Source organism: Gobio gobio (genome assembly GCF_949357685.1).
Source record: "Gobio gobio genome assembly, chromosome: 10".
NCBI classification, from domain to species: Eukaryota; Metazoa; Chordata; class Actinopteri; order Cypriniformes; family Gobionidae; genus Gobio; species Gobio gobio.
The window spans coordinates 14697453-14720028 of NC_137116.1; the positions used below are offsets into that span (position 1 = coordinate 14697453).

Consider the following 22576-nt stretch of genomic DNA (forward strand, 5'->3'; position numbering starts at 1 on the left):
ATGCCCTCGAAGGAGAAAAAAACACGACAGGCACAGGAAACCGAAGAAGACGAGGACGATGACGGAGCGGAGAAGAAATCAAAGTCGAGAAGGAAAGGTAAGATCAGCGGTCCAGATTGTGCCACAAAGAAGAAACAGAAACACGGCGAGGACACAGAGTCGGTCAGCGATGCATCCGAGCTGAGGAAGAGCCACAGAGGGCCGGAAAAGAAGAAGAAAAAGAAGAAGAAGAAGACCTCTAAACCGGAGAATGAGGAGGTGAAGAGCAGCAGCGAGGACGGTGAAGATGAACACGAGTCAAAGAACAAACACAAGAACCTTCCGGATGTCGTCCAAGTGAGCAAAGACAGGAAGAAGAGCATCATGGGATCCAAAGACAAGAAGTCCAAAGACGAGGGCGGCAAGAAGAAGAAGAAAGAGGAAACCGAGCCGGAGGAGGAGGACGACGACTCCCAGAAGAAGAAGAAGAAGAAATCCAAGAAGGGAAGCACTGACAGCGACGACGAGGGCAAGAAGGGAAAGGGCAAGAAGAAGAAATCCAAAAATGTTGATTATGTGGAGATCTACGAGAACGAGCTGAGGAACTATGAGCCTGAAAAAGTGGAGAACTATGAGGACGAGTACCACAAGAAAAAAGGTAAGACGCCTATAAGCATGATTAACCGTGTGTTTTCTGCTCTGAGAGGATTCGCTACTGAAAATATCTTCTAACATTCCCGTTAAGGTTTAAAAAACAGTATCACTGAGTGTTCTCAGAACGTCACGTTCTTTAAATGTATATATAAAAAAATTGATTAGCCTATAAGTGAATATTCCATTCTTCAAACATTGTGATCATTTCTCTGAGCGTTACTCTTGAGCGTTCTCTGAGCGTTACTCTTGAGTGTTCTCTGGGCGTTCGTTACACTTGAGTGTTCTCTGAGCGTTACTCTTGAGTGTTCTCTGAGCGTTACTCTTGAGTGTTCTCTGGGCGTTCGTTACACTTGAGTGTTCTCTGAGCGTTACTCTTGAGTGTTCTCTGAGCGTTACTCTTGAGTGTTCTCTGAGTGTTACTCTTGAGTGTTCTCTGAGTGTTACTCTTGAGTGTTCTCTGAGCGTTTCTCTTGAGTGTTCTCTGAGCGTTACTATTGAGTGTTCTCTGAGCGTTACTATTGAGTGTTCTCTGAGCGTTACTCTTGAGTGTTCTCTGAGCGTTACTCTTGAGTGTTCTCTGAGTGTTACTCTTGAGTGTTCTTTGAGTGTTACTCTTGAGTGTTCTCTGAGTGTTACTCTTGAATGTTCTCTGAGCGTTACTCTTGAGTGTTCTCTGAGCGTTACTCTTGAGTGTTCTCTGAGTGTTACTCTTGAGTGTTCTTTGAGTGTTACTCTTGAGTGTTCTCTGAGTGTTACTCTTGAATGTTCTCTGAGCGTTACTCTTGAGCGTTCTCTGAGCGTTACTCTTGAGTGTTCTCTGAGCGTTCGTTACACTTGAGTGTTCTCTGAGCGTTACTCTTGAGTGTTCTCTGAGCGTTACTCTTGAGTGTTCTCTGAGTGTTACTCTTGAGTGTTCTCTGAGCGTTACTCTTGAGTGTTCTCTGAGCGTTACTCTTGAATGTTCTCTGAGTGTTACTCTTGAGTGTTCTCTGAGCGTTACTCTTGAGTGTTCTCTGAGTGTTACTCTTGAGTGTTCTCTGAGCGTTACTCTTGAGTGTTCTCTGAGTGTTACTCTTGAGTGTTCTCTGAGTGTTACTCTTGAGTGTTCTCTGAGCGTTACTCTTGAGTGTTCTCTGAGCGTTACTCTTGAGTGTTCTCTGAGCGTTACTCTTGAATGTTCTCTGAGTGTTACTCTTGAGTGTTCTCTGAGCGTTACTCTTGAGTGTTCTCTGAGTGTTACTCTTGAGTGTTCTCTGAGTGTTACTCTTGAGTGTTCTCTGAGCGTTACTCTTGAGTGTTCTCTGAGTGTTACTCTTGAGTGTTCTCTGAGTGTTACTCTTGAGTGTTCTCTGAGCGTTACTCTTGAGTGTTCTCTGAGTGTTACTCTTGAGTGTTCTCTGAGCGTTACTCTTGAGTGTTCTCTGAGTGTTACTCTTGAGTGTTCTCTGAGCGTTACTCTTGAGTGTTCTCTGAGTGTTACTCTTGAGTGTTCTCTGAGCGTTACTCTTGAGTGTTCTCTGAGCGTTACTCTTGAGTGTTCTCTGAGTGTTACTCTTGAGTGTTCTCTGAGCGTTACTCTTGAGTGTTCTCTGAGTGTTACTCTTGAGTGTTCTCTGAGTGTTACTCTTGAGTGTTCTCTGAGCGTTACTCTTGAGTGTTCTCTGAGCGTTACTCTTGAGTGTTCTCTGAGTGTTACTCTTGAGTGTTCTCTGAGCGTTACTCTTGAGTGTTCTCTGAACGTTACTCTTGAGTGTTCTCTGAGCGTTACTCTTGAATGTTCTCTGAGCGTTACTCTTGAGTGTTCTCTGAGTGTTACTCTTGAGTGTTCTCTGAGCGTTTCTCTTGAGTGTTCTCTGAGCGTTACTATTGAGTGTTCTCTGAGCGTTACTATTGAGTGTTCTCTGAGCGTTACTCTTGAGTGTTCTCTGAGCGTTACTCTTGAGTGTTCTCTGAGCGTTACTCTTGAGTGTTCTCTGAGTGTTACTCTAGAGTGTTCTCTGAGCGTTACTCTTGAGTGTTCTCTGAGTGTTACTCTTGAGTGTTCTCTGAGTGTTACTCTTGAGTGTTCTCTGAGCGTTACTCTTGAGTGTTCTCTGAGCGTTACTCTTGAGTGTTCTCTGAACGTTACTCTTGAGTGTTCTCTGAGCGTTACTCTTGAGTGTTCTCTGAGCGTTACTCTTGAGTGTTCTCTGAGCGTTACTCTTGAGTGTTCTCTGAACGTTACTCTTGAGTGTTCTCTGAGCGTTACTCTTGAATGTTCTCTGAGCGTTACTCTTGAGTGTTCTCTGAGTGTTACTCTTGAGTGTTCTCTGAGCGTTACTCTTGAGTGTTCTCTGAGCGTTTCTCTTGAGTGTTCTCTGAGCGTTACTATTGAGTGTTCTCTGAGCGTTACTATTGAGTGTTCTCTGAGCGTTACTCTTGAGTGTTCTCTGAGCGTTACTCTTGAGTGTTCTCTGAGCGTTACTCTTGAGTGTTCTCTGAGTGTTACTCTAGAGTGTTCTCTGAGCGTTACTCTTGAGTGTTCTCTGAGCGTTACTCTTGAGTGTTCTCTGAGCGTTACTCTTGAGTGTTCTCTGAGTGTTACTCTTGAGTGTTCTCTGAGCGTTACTCTTGAGTGTTCTCTGAGCGTTACTCTTGAGTGTTCTTCAATGTTCACAAACAAAACACAACGTAAAAGTCCTGGTCGTCTTTCTAAAAAAAAATCTTATTTTTTTCTTTCTCTCTAAAAAAATGTAACTTGTATGCTTCCGTAGCTCCTCCGTGAGAGGATTTGAGTCCGGTGTGAGGAGACGCTCATCTGCACGCCGCTCTCTCACAACTCTTGCCCGTCCTTCTTGTATGAATTATCTCAGCTAAGTTAACGTTCAGAGAACATTCAAAAGTAACGCTCCATTAATGTTTGAAGAATGATACAATGGAATGTTCCCGTAACGTTCACATAACCAACAGACTTCAGTTATATTTTGACCACAGTGTTTCCGGTCCCCTTATGTTGCTGTGATCTATATCCGGATATTGATATGGGTAATATCGTGACCTGACTGAATGGTGTCTTGATGATGTGTCATGTTTTCACACTGGCTTTAATGCATTGACCTGAGGATATCATGAGCGTAGTCATTGTTCATCGGGGCGTTTTACACTGTTATTCACTGGAGTGTGAATGTCCTCCTCATTAATAATGCACTGGATCTCTCACTCATCCGTTCTGTGCTCAATCATATGACAGTGTATGAGGTGGTGACCATCACCGGAGACGTTAACGGCGCTGGCACAGATGCCAATGTCTTCATCACGCTTTTCGGCGAGTACGGCATCACTCCCAAGCTGCACCTGGCCAGCAAGTGAGTCCATGTTACTGACCTGAAACTTGATTCATAATCATCTCTGTTAATAATAAATGAATGGCCTGGGAGCCGCAGTCTCGTTGTTTACTGTTGTATTTAAAGGTGATTTTGCTGATGAAATATAACCCCATCACTCTGTCTTTCCCTGAATCCACAGCACAGAGAAGAGGTATTTGAGTCGCTGCTGTTGTGAACTTGTGCACATGATATTCTAGAACCTTTCATCAAGGACCAATATTTCCCACTCAGAAGGGCTCAGGTTTATTGCTCCTCATAATGAAGGGCTACAATATGCATGTGCTGTACATCACTATGATGGACTCGTGTGGATCAGACTGTGGAAATGTATAGCATTGTGCTGTAGAGACCGCAGCACTTTACTATTCGGTTTCCAGACACACATCATTCAAAATGATATTTCTATATTCTAGCTTGACTTGCACTGCAAATGTGATGTTCTTACTCAGTATTTTTGTCTTGTTTTACAGTACAAATATCTAAACATTCTTAAATCAAATCAGGATGTATTACGTTTTCTGAACAATGCATCAAAATGTGGTGCTTTTCAGTCATTTCTGACCAAAAAATGTTACTTATTTTTTTTTCTTCATCAGAATGTTACGAGACTTGGTAAAGGTTTTGATATTCTCTATGTGAACACACAAAACAAATCATGGACCTGATTCGAAAAGGTAAAACGGTTCTAAAAAACAGTCAAAAACGAGCGCTTTGAAAATAAATGGGAATTTGGTTCTGCGGGCAAACAAACTCTGACTGAAAGCTCATTTTTTGAGATATCAACCTCAAATTTGGTACAAACCTTGTTTAGATGTATGGCTTTGGTTTTCTCACAGTTTAGAGTAAAATTAAAAATATTTCATACAAAAATTGAAAATAGTATTTTGGTGCATTTTTCATAACAATAAACGTAAACTTATATAACTCTTTTCAAAGTCCACTTTTTTAAAAAACTTTCACTTTTTTTACTTCAGCAATAATCTGCCAAGTGTCTTCTTTAAAAAGAGACCAAACTTTCACAATTTATGCCAGTTTAAGTTCAAAAAGTGAATAAATGGATTATAACTGCTGCATAAATATAATTTATTACCATAAAATCCCCTAAAAACACTAAATATTAAATAAAAAACATTATCAAACTAATACATTGTATGTTCATTTCATTTAAATAATAATAAAAAATTTTTGGCAATTTTGACCGACACAAAAGGAGCACAAGAGGGTTTAAAAAGAACAAATATCTGCCAACGAGATGTTATTTTCACTTAAAAAATACTAAGCAAGACAAACATTTTTTGCAGTTTATGTCACATGAAATACATAATTATCCAAAGCTCATTTGCAGAATATGTGTGTTTACAAGATGTTCCATCAGCAAATACATGATATATTGGGTGCTAGATATCATGCATTTTCTGAAATGTATCGTGACTCTTTTAAAGTTGACAAAGGACGATGAAGCATTTGTGACTTTGGTGTGCATTCACAGCCATTGTGCTTTTGAACTGCAGGTTTGAGCTTATGATAGATAAGTTTACACTATTGTATCATAAAGTATTATTATGGTTTCATATCAACACCTTATTTTGGCCTGAATATTGTGATTGTTTAAAGGTAATCAGGGTTTGATTTTTGTCTCCAGAAATGAGATGATGTTCGGTTATTGTTTGCATTGATATTTATTACAGGAATCGAACTGCTTTTGAAAAAAACAAAACTGACGTCTTCCGGATAAAAACACACAACGTCGGCCCTTTGAAGAAAGTTAGGTGAGTGGATGAGTTTTACTGCATTGGCTGAAATTTGCTCTTGTTTTAAGCAAAAATTCATTTTCAGTCTTAAAGGGTTAGTTCACCCTTTCAAAAAATGAAAATTCTGTCATTAATTCCTCACCCTCATGTGGTTGGACACCCGTCAGACCTCCGTTCATCTTCAGACACAAATGAAGATATTTTAGTGTAAATCTGATGCTCTGAAAGGCCTCCATTGGCTCAATGCACTTTACACTCTCAAGACCCTTAAAAGACACTAAAGACTAAAGTTACAAAGTCCATCTCACTACAGCGGCTCTACAATAACTTTATGGAGTGACGAGAATAGTTTTAGAGCGCAAAAAAAACCCTAAATAACGACTTATATAGTGATGACGATTTCAAAACACAGCATCATGAAGCTTCGAAGCGTTATGAATCAGTGAGTCGATTCAGCGGTTCAGAGCGTTATGAATCAGTGAGTCGATTCAGCAGTTTGGATCGCCAAATTTCAGCAGTTTGGCGGTTTGACACGCGATCCGAAACATGATTCGACTCACTGATTCATAACGCTCTGAACCGCTGAATCGACTCACTGATTCATAACGCTTCGAAGCTTCATGAGGCCGTGTTTTGAAATCGTCATCACTATATAAGTCGTTATTTAGGGTTTTTTTGCGCCCAAAAACTATTCTCGTCTTCATAAAGTTATTGTAGAGCCGCTGTAGTGAGATGGACTTTGCAACTTTAGTCTTTAGTGTCTTTTAAGGGTCTTGAGAGTGTAAAGTGCATTGAGCCAATGGAGGCCTTTCAGAGCATCAGATTTACACTAAAATATCTTCATTTGTGTCTGAAGATGAACGGAGGTCTGACGGGTGTCCAACCACATGAGGGTCAGTCATTAATGACAGAATTTTTATTTTTGGGTGAACTAACCCTTTAATATCTTCAGTCGTTTTGCTCTTCTCCAGTAAATGTGTCTTGATTTTTTTGTACTGGAGAAAGCACTTTTCTCCAGTAGTGTGGTGTTGATTGATCGGAGGTGTCCGTCCGTTCTGTGCCGTTTGTCAGGATTGAACATGATAACACGGGTCTGAACGCCAGCTGGTTTCTGGACCGGGTCGTGGTCACGGACATGAACAGGCCACATTTACGCTTCTACTTCGCCTGCAATAACTGGCTGAGCAGGGCTGAGGGCGATGGCCTGTTCGTGCGGGACCTGCTGGGCAGCCTGGACCCCATGGACATGCCCAAATGTGAGCCTCAAATCACAATTTGTCAAATGTCACTGTAAAAATAGTTGCTTCCTTAAATGTAATAGTACAATCAACTTGAATGTTTAAGCTTTCCTGTAACTCAAACAGTAGAGTGTGGCGCTAGCAACGCCAAGGTCATGGGTTCGATTCCCAGGGAAAGCAAGAACTGACAAAATGTAAAAAAAAATGTGTACCTTGAATGCAAAGTAAGTCACTTTGGATAAAAGCGTCTGCCAAATGCATAAATGTGTAATGTAAATGTAAGTCATTTTAACTTAAATTACATTAAACCGACTTTAAAAATGAGTTGACTCTTGCATGACTTTGATGAGTCTTTGACTTTTAAAGCATATGTTGTCATAACTCATTGATCATATCATTTTTTGCAACTGTGTCCTCCTTCAGTGAATTTCATGATTTATTGTGATTTCTTTTTTGCAGATAATAAATATGTTTTGAGTGTGTTCACGCCTGATGTGAAAGGCAGCGGGACGGATGCTGATGTTTTCCTCAATATCTTCGGTGAAAATGGAGACACAGGTATGTAGTTAAGCATTATAATGTCATTCAAAGTGATTCTCAGGATTTGAGCGAGTTTGACAAGGGCCAGATTGTGATGGCTAGACGAAGGACCAGTGGAGAACCGGCCACAGGGTCATGAAGGACCAGTGGAGAACCGGCCACAGGGTCATGAAGGACCAGTGGAGAACCGGCCACAGGGTCATGAAGGACCAGTGGAGAACCGGCCACAGGGTCATGAAGGACCAGTGGAGAACCGGCCACAGGGTCATGAAGGACCAGTGGAGAACCGGCCACAGGGTCATGAAGGACCAGTGGAGAACCGGCCACAGGGTCATGGAGGACCAGTGGAGAACCGGCCACAGGGTCATGGAGGACCAGTGGAGAACCGACCACAGGGTCATGAAGGACCAGTGGAGAACCGGCCACAGGGTCATGAAGGACCAGTGGAGAACCGGCCACAGGGTCATGAAGGACCAGTGGAGAACCGGCCACAGGGTCATGGAGGACCAGTGGAGAACCGGCCACAGGGTCATGAAGGACCAGTGGAGAACCGGCCACAGGGTCATGAAGGACCAGTGGAGAACCGGCCACAGGGTCATGGAGGACCAGTGGAGAACCGGCCACAGGGTCATGGAGGACCATTGGAGAACCGGCCACAGGGTCATGAAGGACCAGTGGAGAACCGGCCACAGGGTCATGAAGGACCAGTGGAGAACCGGCCACAGGGTCATGAAGGACCAGTGGAGAACCGGCCACAGAGTCATGGAGGACCAGTGGAGAACCGGCCACAGGGTCATGGAGGACCATTGGAGAACCGGCCACAGGGTCATGAAGGACCAGTGGAGAACCGGCCACAGGGTCATGGAGGACCAGTGGAGAACCGGCCACAGGGTCATGAAGGACCAGTGGAGAACCGGCCACAGGGTCATGAAGGACCAGTGGAGAACCGGCCACAGGGTCATGAAGGACCAGTGGAGAACCGGCCACAGAGTCATGGAGGACCAGTGGAGAACCGGCCACAGGGTCATGGAGGACCATTGGAGAACCGGCCACAGGGTCATGAAGGACCAGTGGAGAACCGGCCACAGGGTCATGGAGGACCAGTGGAGAACCGGCCACAGGGTCATGAAGGACCAGTGGAGAACCGGCCACAGGGTCATGAAGTACCAGTGGAGAACCGGCCACAGGGTCATGAAGGACCAGTGGAGAACCGGCCACAGGGTCATGAAGGACCAGTGGAGAACCGGCCACAGGGTCATGAAAGACCAGTGGAGAACCGGCCACAGGGTCATGAAGGACCAGTGGAGAACCGGCCACAGGGTCATGAAGGACCAGTGGAGAACCGGCCACAGGGTCATGAAGGACCAGTGGAGAACCGGCCACAGGGTCATGAAGGACCAGTGGAGAACCGGCCACAGGGTCATGAAGGACCAGTGGAGAACCGGCCACAGAGTCAGAATTTGGCGTAAACAGAATGAGAACATGGATCCATCATGCCTTGTTCCCACTGTGCAGGCTGGTGGTGGTGGTGTAATGGTGTGGGGGATGTTTTCTTGGCACACTTTAGGCCCCTTAGTGCCAATTGGGCATGGTTTAAATGCCACGGCCTACCTGAGCATTGTTACTGCCCATGTCCATCCCTTTATGAGCACCATGTCCCCATCCTCTGATGGCTACTTCCAGCAGGATAATGCACCGTCACAAAGCTCCAATCATTTCAAATTGGTTTCTTGAACATGACAATGAGTTCACTGGACTAAAATGGCCCCCACAGTCACCAGATCTCAACCCAATAGAGCATCTTTGGGATGTGGTGGAACGGGAGCTTCGTGTCCTGGATGTCCATCAACTGCAGATGCTCTCCTATCAATATGGGCCAACATTTCTAAAGAATGCTTTCAGCAGCTTGTTGAATCAATGCCACGTATAATTAAGGCAGTTCTGAAGGTGAAAGTGGGTCAAACACAGTATTAGTGTGTGTTCCTAATAATCCTTTAGGTGAGTGTATAGTAAAGTGTCATTTATTCCTGTGATCAAATCATCATTACTCCAGTCTTCAGTGTCACATGACCCTTCACTAATCACTCTCATATGAGGATCTGATGCTCAACACACATAAGAACAACATTTATTTGAAATATAATCTTTTGTAACATTATAAATGTCACTTTTGATCAATAAACGCATCAGCTGTTGTGTCTGAGAAGGCTGGTTTAAAGTGGCTATAGACTAAGCGTGTCCTCAGCAAGACACAGAACCTGATAGCACACGTATAAACTCCAAATATCCTGTTACATTATTATCTGATGTTTATTTTCCCCAAAGGTGAGAGAAGACTCGACAATGATAAAAACAACTTCGAGAGGGGAACGGAAGACAAGTTTACCCTAGAGGCTCCAAACCTGGGCCGAGTGAGGAAGATCACCATCGGACACAACAACAAGGGCTCTTCGGCCGGATGGTTCGTGGAAAAGGTGACATCTCATTACACTGCCTGTTTAGAGTATAATATAAAGCTGAGACTTTGTGTTATATCATTCACGCATCGACTGAAAACCGCACAGACTAAAAGACTGAGATTGTGATTTAACATAAACTCTGGGACAATTTTTGGGAGATTTCCTCCTGGATTTGGTCGACCAAAAGTGAAAGCTTATACACATACAGTGGTCTCTAAATACACAATTCTGGTGTCATTGTACGCAGGGTGTCCCCGGGGTCTTAAAATCTAAATTTTGGGTCTTAAATTGGCTTAAGTATATTCTGTTCTAGGTCTTAAATAATTTTAAACAGTCTTAATTTTCCTCCGTCCATGTAACGCTACCTCTAATGCTCATTGAAATCCTGCAGCACTTTAGAATGTTTTTATTGATTTTTTTAGTTCTTTCTTTCGCTAGTCCAAATATAGTTCACTGTATTACGACTACAAACGAGACCAACATGCAGCTTATATTGCAGCCAATCAGCTTTGGTGTTATTGGAGTCTCTTTCAGATTGGACATACAGATTTTATTCTTCAGCTAACCGTCCTCCAGTTTCATGTTTCTGCGATTACTAAATACAACGAAAAATCAACATGCATTTGTTTGAGATCCTGCATTATTCGTAAACCAAAATAAACAAGATTTATGTATTTTGTTTGTTCTATTGTCATGTGTGACTAATGCGCATCTAACATAACACATAATATGGTAAATGTGGTATCATGATTATGAAAAAAAAGCTAATTTCAGGAAATTGCCACCACAAATTCAGTCATTTTGATCTCAAAAATCAGAAAAAAAAGTTGCGAAATCCTGGTGAGCTATGAATAAGTGCAAGTTTATCAATACAAGTTTATCAATTTGTTCAATTTGAATAAATTAATTTACTTTGCAAGTAATTTTGTGACTGCATTTCCTTTTATAGGTCTTAAATTTAATTTATAATGGTCTTAAAAAGGTCTCAAAAAGTCTTAAATTTGACTTGGTGAAACCTGCAGAAACCCTGGTACAGGAAACCCTTTTTTAGTTTCAGAAATCACTGCTAAAAGTGATAAACATGTCCAGTATGATTAAGAGGCTAAGAGTCAATATGAAAGTTTTTATTTTTTTTAAATACATTCTAGTCTCGCCTTTTTTCGTCAACGACATTGCATGTTGATATAGTCACAGTTTAAGGACGTTTGTGTCATCTCGTCTTAGTCATGGAAAAAAAGGACGTCAACGAACATTTTCCTCATATTTTCGTTAATGAAATTAACACTTTTTTCCAATATTTGGTGCCATCTAGTGGAAACGGCCAATATTGTCTGCAGAGTGCTAGAGCACAGGGTCTGAATTACACACTTTCAAAAATGTATAACCCAAAAAATCTAAAAGCACCTCTTTTTGGGGGGTTATTACAGCTCAGACAACACATACTCACATGTTTATCACGTTTAGCAGTGGTTTATGTAACGCCAAAGGGTTTCCTGTAAAATGACACCAGTATTGTGTGTTTAGAGACACTGTGTGTGTGTATGGGAAGCTTTTACATTTGGGTCGGCCAAATCCAGGCGGTAATTTACTGTAAAAAAGTTACTTTGTGTAAAACAAATGCCAAAGTGATGCATATCTCCAGAAAGTAGACATTCAAAGCTTTCAAATGGTGCCACATTTAAAATGTAAAGTATATACTTGATGACGTCATTCCTAATCAGGGTCCTTGGAGTTTAAGAGGTTAAGAATCAAAATCGTTTCAATGGATTAAAATGGAGAGATTGTCAAACGCATGCGGAGGGATTCGGGCTGGTAGTGGATCATTTGCATTCGCTCCACCTCGCATGTCATCTCTCAGGATGAGGTCATCCTCGTCACCTTATCCACGCTGAAAGGAAACACCACACTACTCTACGGGATTGGCTTTCCTTCTGATGAGAGCCACGGCCTGCGGATAGATAGATAGATATGCACATAGACACCATATATCACTGGAATGAAACCCGCACTGCTGATGGCGCTTCGCTTTTATTTCAGGTCATTCTGGATGATCTGGGAAACAAAGCCGTGTACGAGTTTCCTGTCAACCGCTGGTTTGCCATCGATGAAGATGATGGAAAGATACAGAGAGATATTCTGGTTGGAGGAAGTCAACCCACGGGTAAATGATCAATTTTACAAAATCTCCTCATACAATCTCCAATAACCAACATCAGCATCAAATACTAGAGCTTTTACTACACCTCGCTGTCCTTAAGAGTGATCCTCAACAGGTGGAAACCATATACAATAAAAAAATAAAAAAATAAATAGCTACTACCACACTGTAAAATCCAACAGTGATTCTAACACTTTTTAGTTCACTTCGTAAAAATCTAGTAATATGTACTATTCACATACTATGCCCTTTTTACTCAGAAAACCCAAGTTCAGATGAGTTGATTGGTTTGAGTGCCATTTTGTCGAGCAAACAAGAGCCAATTCTTAATCGAATTTTACTCATTTCCCGAAGTCATTTTGATTGTTGAATTGTCTATGCAACTGAATCATTAGAGAGAACATCACATAAGCCGACTTTATAAACTGATATTGATGTTTGGTCACCATTATGTAGATCAGTGTTCAGTTGGTTCGGCACTTGGAACTTCATTTATATGATTATAATTATCATCTTATTGATGCAGCGATGCAACAAGAAATCACAAATGTTTGATTTCAAAGGAAAGGGAGTATATATATGAGTGATACATCGTAGCCATATTTCATGCCAAATAATGAAAAACTATTTCTTACTAACACGTCATACACACCTTGTGAAACTTATAAATGCCCTTATATGGAGATGGTTTGCGGAAGGCCATTATATGGAGATGGTTTGCGGAAAGCCCTTATATGGAGATGGGTTGGGTGGAAAACCCTTATATGGAGATGGTTGCGGAAAGCCTTTATATGGAGATGGTTTGCAGAAATCCCTTAAATGGAGATGGTTTGCGGAAAGCCCTTATATGGAGATGGGCCGGGTGGGAAGCCCTTATATGGAGATGGGTTGGGTGGGAAGCCCTTATATGGAGATGGGCCGGGTGGGAAGCCCTTATATGGAGATGGGTCGGGTGGGAAGCCCTTATATGGAGATGGGTCGTGTGGGAAGCCCTTATATGGAGATGGGTTGGGTGGGAAGCCCTTATATGGAGATGGGCCGGGTGGGAAGCCCTTATATGGAGATGGGCTGGGTGGGAAGCCCTTATATGGAGATGTGTCGGGTGGGAAGCCCTTATATGGAGATGGGTCGGGTGGGAAGCCCTTATATGGAGATGGGCCGGGTGGGAAGCCCTTATATGGAGATGGGCCGGGTGGGAAGCCCTTATATGGAGATGGGTCGGGTGGGTCGGGTGGGAAGCCCTTATATGGAGATGTGTCGGGTGGGAAGCCCTTATATGGAGATGGGTCGGGTGGGAAGCCCTTATATGGAGATGGGCTGGGTGGGAAGCCCTTATATGGGGATGGGTCAGGTGGGAAGCCCTTATATGGAGAGAGGTCAGGTGGGAAGGCCTTATATGGAGATGGGCCGGGTGGGAAGCCCTTATATGGAGATGGGTCGTGTGGGAAGCCCTTATATGGAGATGGGTCAGGTGGGAAGGCCTTATATGGAGATGGGCCGGGTGGGAAGCCCTTATATGGAGATGGGCTGGGTGGGAAGCCCTTATATGGAGATGGGTCAGGTGGGAAGCGCTTATATGGAGATGGGTCGGGTGGGAAGCCCTTATATGGAGATGGGCTGGGTGGAAAGCCCTTATATGGAGATGGACTGGATGGGAAGCCCTTATATGGAGATGTGTCGGGTGGGAAGCCCTTATATGGAGATGGGTCAGGTGGGAAGCCCTTATATGGAGATGTGTCGGGTGGGAAGCCCTTATATGGAGATGGGTCGGGTAGGAAGCCCTTATATGGAGATGTGTCGGGTGGGAAGCCCTTATATGGAGATGTGTCGGGTGGGAAGCCCTTATATGGAGATGTGTCGGGTGGGGAGCCCTTATATGGAGATGTGTCGGGTGGGAAGCCCTTATATGGAGATGGGTCGGGTAGGAAGCCCTTATATGGAGATGTGTCGGGTGGGAAGCCCTTATATGGAGATGTGTCGGGTGGGAAGCCCTTATATGGAGATGTGTCGGGTGGGGAGCCCTTATATGGAGATGTGTCGGGTGGGAAGCCCTTATATGGAGATGTGTGGGGTGGGAAGCCCTTATATGGAGATGTGTCGGGTGGGAAGCCCTTATATGGAGACGGTTTGGGTGTGTTTATGTTTATGCAAATGACTAACCTCGTGCACGCAGCCGCTCATTTAGAATACTCCACATTCACTAACATCAGAACGAGATTAAGAACAAATTCATCTGCGTACGAACCTTTTGTGTATCAGGCGGAGATTTTTCGTGAGAAGTTCTCCTGTTCGTACAAATATGAAAGAATCCACGCAATTATTAGTGAATGAGACCCCCTGTTCCTATTTTACTTTGCTTGGTTTTCTTAAGCCAATCGGTTGGCATGCTTTCTTTCTGTAAGTCTAACTAATTAGATTCTACAGTGCAGTTTTGAGTTTGGAATAATTAAGTTTTTAATGTTTTGAAAGAGTCTCTTCTGCTCACCAAGGCTGCGTTTGTTTGATCATATCTCCAGTAAAGCAGTGAAATATTACTCCAGTGTAGATCAGCTGTTCTCGATGTGAATATATAGTAAAGTGTCATTTATCATAAATGTTTCTTGAGCATCAGATCCTCATATGAGAGTGATTAGTGAAGGGTCATGTGACACTGAAGACTGGAGGAATGATGATTTGATCATAGGAATAAATGACACTTTACTATATATTCACATAGAGAACAGATGATCTACATTACAACAATATTTAAAAAAAAGTACAGTATTTTTGAATCAAAACCTCTTTTGACGCTTGTGTTAAGACTCTCAGGCTGGGCTGTTTTTGCAGGGATTGTGTACAACGTTCAGGTGGTGACGGGGAAAATCAGAGGCGGTGGAACCAACTCCAAAATCCACATGATCATGCACGGCTCCAAAGGCATGAAGAACAGCGGCAAGATCTTCCTGGAGGGAGGGAAGTTTGAGCGCGGCCTCACCGACATCTTTAACGTGGAGATCGCGGCGCTGCTCAGCCCTCTCAGTCGGGTCACCATCGGTCATGATAACGGAGGGGTCAGCGCCGGCTGGTACTGCGACAAGGTCAAGCCTCGGTCCTCGTTTCACCTGCTAGCCAATAGAATATCATCTAAAATAATGCACAAACACACACCGATGTTACACATGATCTGTCTTAACAGGAAACTAGATTGAGATTAAAGAAGGAAGTACTGAGGAAGTTAAAGTCAGGGTTTCTGCGGGTCCTACATTTAAAGGGTTAGTTCACCCAAAAATGAAAATTCTGTCATTAATTCCTCACCCTCATGTGGTTGGACACCCGTCAGACCTCCGTTCATCTTCAGACACAAATGAAGATATTTTAGTGTAAAGCTGATGCTGAGAAAGGCTTCAGAAAGGCCTCCATTGGCATTCAGTACATTTACACTCACAAGACCCATAAAAGGCACTAAAAACGTCGTTACAAAGTCCATCTCACCACAGTGACTCTACAATAATTTTACGAAGCGACGACAATAGTTTTTGTGCGCAAAAAAAATCAAAATAACGACTTTATCCAACTTGTTCTTGTCTTCCGTGTAGGCCTCCGTGACGCATGCGCGAGAATATGACGAAGCGCCATAAACAAATCGCTTGTAAACAAATCTCTGCCTGTAAACAAATTTCTGCTTGTAAACAAATCACTTCTGGGTCATGTGTCTGTAAGACCGCATGAATTCGCTCCAAGGATCGGTAGCGAACCGCGGTGAAGGCCGCACGCGTTCAGTGTCTCAGCTGGAAGAATGGATTTGATTATAATATTCTTTATCTGACTCCATTTATCATAGTTGTCGCATTTAGAAGAGAATGCCAACCGGTTGTTTGATCATCTACATTTGATAGTCAATCATACATTTAATCGTTCCATTTTAACCCTTTGTTGCAATTATACCGTTCCACATTGGAGATAGTTAATAATTACAGATTAATTCAGAAAGGATCAAAATGTAACGATTTATTAACAATCAAGTAAATGTAAAATGTCAATTACATCACAGACATAAATCTCTTCTAAAAGGAAACACATATTCTAGTTATGGTTACACTCTAAATAGTTTCAAATAGATGTAAACATAAACCATTAATTATGCTCAGTAGGCCTCTGCCTAGAATGTTACCTGTGAGAGAGAGAGAGAGAGAGAGAGAGAGAGAGAGAGAGAGAGAGAAAAAGAGAGAGAGCTAAAGAATAGCTCTCTCCAGAGAAAGCAGAGAATCAAAAGAGAGCGAGCTACAGTTGAAATCCTCTTTTATCCTCTTCCCTGATGCCACCAAATTCAAATCTGACTCTTTTAACCTTAATCGTCCCTTGGGCTCCAGCTGACCCCACTGGACTTTTCCTCCATTTTTTAAAAGTGTTCCCTTCATCTCAGGGCCATGAGACTCGGTGACTTTCCCTAAATAATCTAAACATGCACAAAAAATCTGGGCTTGATTTGGTTGTTCTAAAGTTGTGTAAAAAAAAATTTACCGTTTAAGTCCCTCGGGGTCAGATTGACCCCACATTGAAAATGAATGGGAAAGTGTAAAAAAGACTTTTGTTTTACTTTTTTTGTCAATTTTTTTTTACTAAATCCAGTATAAATCTGAAAATTTCCACATTTATATCAAGGTCTGGTCCTAGAGCATAAACACAAAGTAGAACGAACTCTCTATCTCATACACACACACGTACACACACACACAAACACACACATGTGTGTGACTGCAACAGAGAGTATTTTATTGAAATTGGCAAATAAAATCAACAAAACTGGCATAAATCTGAAAGATTTTCATACATAAATGAAGTACTAATACTAGAGCACAAATGCAATATGGAACAAGTATGTTCACTCACACTCACACACACACACACACACACACACACACAAACACAAACACAAACACAGGTGTCTGGAGCATTTTTTTGGATTTTGGCAATGAATGGGAAAATGTAAAAAATGCTTTTTTTTCACTTTGTTTGTAAAAAAAATCAACTAAATCCAGTATAAATCTGAAAATGTCTACATTTATATCAAGATCTGGTCCTAGAGCATAAACACAAAGTGGAACGAACTTTCTGTCTCATACACACACGCACACACACACACAACACACACACACACACACACACACACATGTGTGTGACTGCAACAGAGAGCATTTTTATAGAAACTGGCAAATAAAATCAACAAAACTGGCATAAATCTGAAAAAATTCCATACATAAATGAAGGACAAATACTAGAGCACAAATGCATCATAGAACGATCATGAGAAAGAGAGGGAAAAGGGCAAATAAAAGAAAGATGAAAGGCAGCTTAACTTCTGCATAACTTCCCTCTGGACCTCTAGTGGATAATGTGGTCATTGCTCTCTTTCTCTTTAACTATAATTCCTAAAGTTTTTCCACAAACCTACAGATGGCGGTATTCTATCCCTAACACATAGAGCAATGTCCAAAAACTATTTATATTTATTTAAGATCATCATTCAAGTGATTTTTTCATAAAAAAATTAATTTTAATGAGCCAATTTATGACATAGTTAAGTATTTGTGCAGTAAATAGGAAAAAAACTACCAAATACCCACAAAAACACAGCATAAATGTATAGTTGAGAAGTAAATAAAAAAAATGATATATAGTTTTCCATGTAAAAAAATTATATTTCCTTATGCAATCGCTCTGTAAAATTTTGGGGTCTATCTGAGCCCAAGGGACTCAAACGTAAACCCTACTTGAGGGACGATTAAGGGTTAAAACTGACCAATCAGACCAAACCGTCAGACGTTTGAAAGTAACCAATCAGACAAAACTTCCCCCATTGTATCAAAGGTGTAAAAACCTTTTGCCATCCAGCCATTCTTTTGTTAACTCCAACTGGCCCTTCTGATGGCGTTAAGGGGGAAGGGGTTGAGTCAATTTCAATATCCTGATCACGACGATGGAGGCTGCTAACAGCAAAGCAGATGATTTTGTTCTATTTCAAATATCTTTGATTATTTTCCACCTTACATGTCCGAGCGCCGGATCTGCGTCATATTCTCACGCATGCGTCGTGGAGACACACACGGAAGACAAGAAGAGGTTGAATAAAGGTGTTATTTTGATTTTTTTTTTGCACAAAAACTATTGTCGTCGCATCGTAAAATTATTGTAGAGTCACTGTGGTGAGATGGACTTTGTAACGACGTTTTTAGTGCCTTTTATGGGTCTTGTGAGTGTAAATGTACTGAATGCCAATGGAGGCCTATCTGAAGCCTTTCTCAGCATCAGCTTTACACTAAAATATCTTCATTTGTGTCTGAAGATGAACGGAGGTCTGACGGGTGTCCAACCACATGAGGCTCAGTCATTAATGACACAATTTACATTTTTGGGTGAACTAACCCTTTTAGGCCTTAAAAATTTCTTCAAGTGGAGCAGAAAGTCTTCAGTGTTTGATATCTTGGCATTAAATTATGGCTCTATGATTTACGCGATGTGGAAAACGGGTACGCAGAATCCTTTCATAAAAATGGAATTTATTGCATGAATAGATCAAAAGTGGGAGTCACTTAAAAATGAACATTCGACTCATTGACTCACCCTCATAAGAGTAAATCACACACACATGGAAAACACAGAATTTGGTCAAAATAAAACAGAATTTGAAAAAAAATTGAATGTGTTTCATAGGGCCCTAAAAATGAATAAATTGTATACATTTCATGTTTTTTGATAAAATTTTATTTAACCATTAAAACAAAAAACGAAGAAAAAAATAGAATGGATTTCATTAATTAAATTGCATGCATTTTAATTAATAAGTAAAACATTTGTTGCAGATGCAAAATGAAGAAATGAAGTCTTGTTTTCTGAGAAACTGAACAAAATGAAGTGAGTTTGATTAAAACAAGAACACTCCTGTCCATTTCTGAACACATTTGCTCTTGTTTTAAGCTCAAACTCACTTCATTTCTCAGTCTTAATATCTTCAGTCGCTTCTCTTCTCCAGTAAATGTGTCCTGATTTAAGAACCTTTTGATATTTGTGCTGGAAAACCAGGAAAACGACTGAATTTTTTTTTTCAAATAAACAAAACATGTCTTTGAAATGAAGACAGCGTTTGGAGTGCAGAATAATCTGTTCCTTGAGTCACGGCCTTTGCTGTTATTGAGTGTACACAAATAAAAGTCGACAGTTTATAGTTTATAATTATGTCTTGATCTGATCTATGGCTAAAAATGACGGAGTATTGTGAGTTGTTTCCGCTGTCATAAAGGACAAAATCCATCAGAACGCGCCGGCGCCTTCGTCAGACAGAGGGTTAAAGAAAACACAGCCTTTTTAGTTTCATAGCTAGGCTGTGTTTAAATATTATATTTTTTTATTTTCATATGTTGATTATGAAAAGTCAGCAGTAGAGTAAGGCACATAATCAGATGCGCATATGTCTGGGGACATGGATTTTGAGCACTTCATTGAATTTTGTTTTCTAGAAAGTCTTTCTTTAAAATTAATTTTGTTTTGTATAAATTGTATTTTAATTTGATCAATGTTTAATCAACTATTTCCCGTTATATTTAATAAATAAGAAGCAAACCAAGATGGTCTGGAATGGATTGACGTGTGTAACTGGGCTTTGAGTACGGCTGAAACTACAGCGTCTTTCTGTTTTAATACATTTATTGACTATATGTCTTAATTACAGCAGGCCTATAGATAGTTATGATATTTGTGGCTGGTCCGTCATTACTAGTTTAAAGTTACGCCACTGTCCTTATTAGGAGAAAATATATGTCGTTTTAATGACATAGGATCTCGTTATTACGACATACTTGAGTGGAAAAAAATAATATGTAGGCTCTGTGTGGCAGCAATGCGTTTCCATTGCAATTTTGAGAAAATGTCCTTTTTCGAATTGCCTGAAAAACCACCTCATGTGAGTGTAAAAACTTTTTTGCGATATATGGGAGTTTTTGAGAAATTGACGTGTTTCCATTGGGCGTATTTTCAATTCGCAATTTCAACTTGCATAAATTGAAGGGTAATGGAAACGCGGCTAGTGAACGCCCACTGTTATGATTGGCTAATGCACAGGAAACCGTATCAACGCCCACTCGCCTTTGAACACATGATCCATATAAACCTTCATTTCCAGACGAAGCATAATGAAATCATTCACTGACGGTTTGTGATGCTTCATTAGGCAACACTAGTGTCTCTGAACTCCATCACACTGAGCCAGAACAAACATCAAACCCTCCGATGCCACCTATTGATTTATTTGATTAATTCATACTCTGAAGTGTCACTAATACTCATTGTGTGCTTAGATTTACATTAGAGAACATACTGACGTGTTCCCCTCATTGGTGTTAAAAGGTTAGTTCACCCAAAAATGAAAATTTTATCATTAATGACTGAGCCTCATGTGGTTGGACACCCGTCAGACCTCCGTTCATCTTCAGACACAAATGAAGATATTTTAGTGTAAATCTGATGCTCTGAAAGGCCTCCATTGGCTCAATGCACTTTACACTCTCAAGACCCTTAAAAGACACTAAAGACTAAAGTTACAAAGTCCATCTCACTACAGCGGCTCTACAATAACTTTATGAAGACGAGAATAGTTTTTGTGCGCAAAAAAACCCTAAATAACGACTTATATAGTGATGACGATTTCAAAACACGGCATCATGAAGCTTCGAAGCGTTATGAATCAGTGAGTCGATTCAGCGGTTCAGAGCGTTATGAATCAGTGAGTTGATTCAGCGGTTCAGAGCGTTATGAATCAGTGAGTCGATTCAGCGGTTCAGAGCGTTATGAATCAGTGAGTCGATTCAGCGGTTCAGAGCGTTATGAATCAGTGAGTCGATTCAGCAGTTCAGAGTGTTATGAATCAGTGAGTCGATTCAGCAGTTTGGATCGCCAAATTTCAGCAGTTTGGCAGTTTGACATGCGATCCAAATCATGATTCGACTCACTGATTCATAACGCTTCGAACCGCTGAATGGACTCACTGATTCATAACGCTTCGAAGCTTCATGATGCCGTGTTTTGAAATCGTCATCACTATATAAGTCGTTATTTAGGGTTTTTTGCGCACAAAAACTATTCTCGTCACTTTATAAAGTTATTGTAGAGCCGCTGTAGTGAGATGGACTTTGTAACTTTAGTCTTTAGTGTCTTTTAAGGGTCTTGAGAGTGTAAAGTGCATTGAGCCAATGGAGGCCTTTCAGAGCATCAGATTTACACTAAAATATCTTCATTTGTGTCTGAAGATGAACGGAGGTCTGACGGGTGTCCAACCACATGAGGGTGAGGAATTAATGACACAATTTTCATTTTTGGGTGAACTAACCCTTTAAAGAGCTGTTAAATGTGCCGAACCCAGTGAAGTGTTTGCTCCAGGCCTGACCCTGACGCCGCTGCTCTTGTTGTTAGGTGGTTGTGTTCTGTCCATTCACCGGCATCGAACAGACGTTCCCCTGCTCAAAGTGGCTGGATGAGAACGAGGGCGATGGGATCATCGAGAGAGAACTCTACGAAATGGTGTCGCTCAGACAAAAGAGGCAGAAGAGTGAGTATTGCTCTTTAAGAGTGAAGAGTGAAGAGGTGATGGGAGGATAAACGGTCAATCTCTGCCCCTCAGAGCATCCCTGGTCCCTCTGGATCTGGACGTCAGATCTTCCCGGCGCAGGAACGGACGCCTCCATCTTACTCCAGATATACGGGGAGAAGGGCAAGAGTGATGAGATGAAACTCGACAACAAAACCGATAACTTTGAGCAGGGCCAGCTGGACAAGTTCATGGTAAATCTGCTGTTCTCGAGGGAACAAATGGCTTTGGGCGTTTATAGACATTGTTATATATTTCAAAAAACATCAAAACATATTACATTTATATTAAATTAAACATATTAAATAAAAAAAAACATAAAATACCCCCAATTTAAATAAATATATATATATATATATATATATATATATATATATATATATATATATATATTTAATTGGGGGTTATTTCAGTTTTGTTTTTAATTTAATATGTTATATATTATTTATATATATATATATATATATATATATATATATATATATATATATATATATATATATATATATATATATATATATATATATATAAATAAATAAATAAATAAATAATATATTAAATAAATAAAAAAATTATTTTCTATTAAATAAATAAATAAAAACTATATATATATATAATATATATAATATTATATATATAATAATATTATAATAATAATATTATAATATTATAATAATATTATAATATAATATATATATATATAAAATATATATAAAAATGGCTATAAACACTTTTTTTTATCAAGGGTGGATATTTCATTTAAAATTTGGTAAATGTAGTTCATTTTTATAACACATTTGTATTTAAATCAAAAAA

At 40.7% G+C, this 22576-nt stretch overlaps 1 protein-coding gene across 1 annotated transcript in view; it reads left to right on the forward strand.

Moving 5' to 3' along the window:
• Window positions 1-22576, forward strand: part of loxhd1b (lipoxygenase homology PLAT domains 1b) — a gene marked incomplete at both ends in the record, with an annotated part of 110063 nt that continues 87487 nt past the window's right edge. The window contains 11 exons of the mRNA XM_079826292.1: window positions 1-637; window positions 3863-3977; window positions 4138-4149; window positions 5687-5767; window positions 6821-7005; window positions 7447-7545; window positions 9853-10001; window positions 12024-12147; window positions 14971-15221; window positions 21586-21721; window positions 21794-21954. Of these exons, the coding sequence (XP_079682418.1) occupies window positions 1-637; window positions 3863-3977; window positions 4138-4149; window positions 5687-5767; window positions 6821-7005; window positions 7447-7545; window positions 9853-10001; window positions 12024-12147; window positions 14971-15221; window positions 21586-21721; window positions 21794-21954 (1950 nt within the window). The remainder of the gene's footprint in view (window positions 638-3862; window positions 3978-4137; window positions 4150-5686; window positions 5768-6820; window positions 7006-7446; window positions 7546-9852; window positions 10002-12023; window positions 12148-14970; window positions 15222-21585; window positions 21722-21793; window positions 21955-22576) is intronic.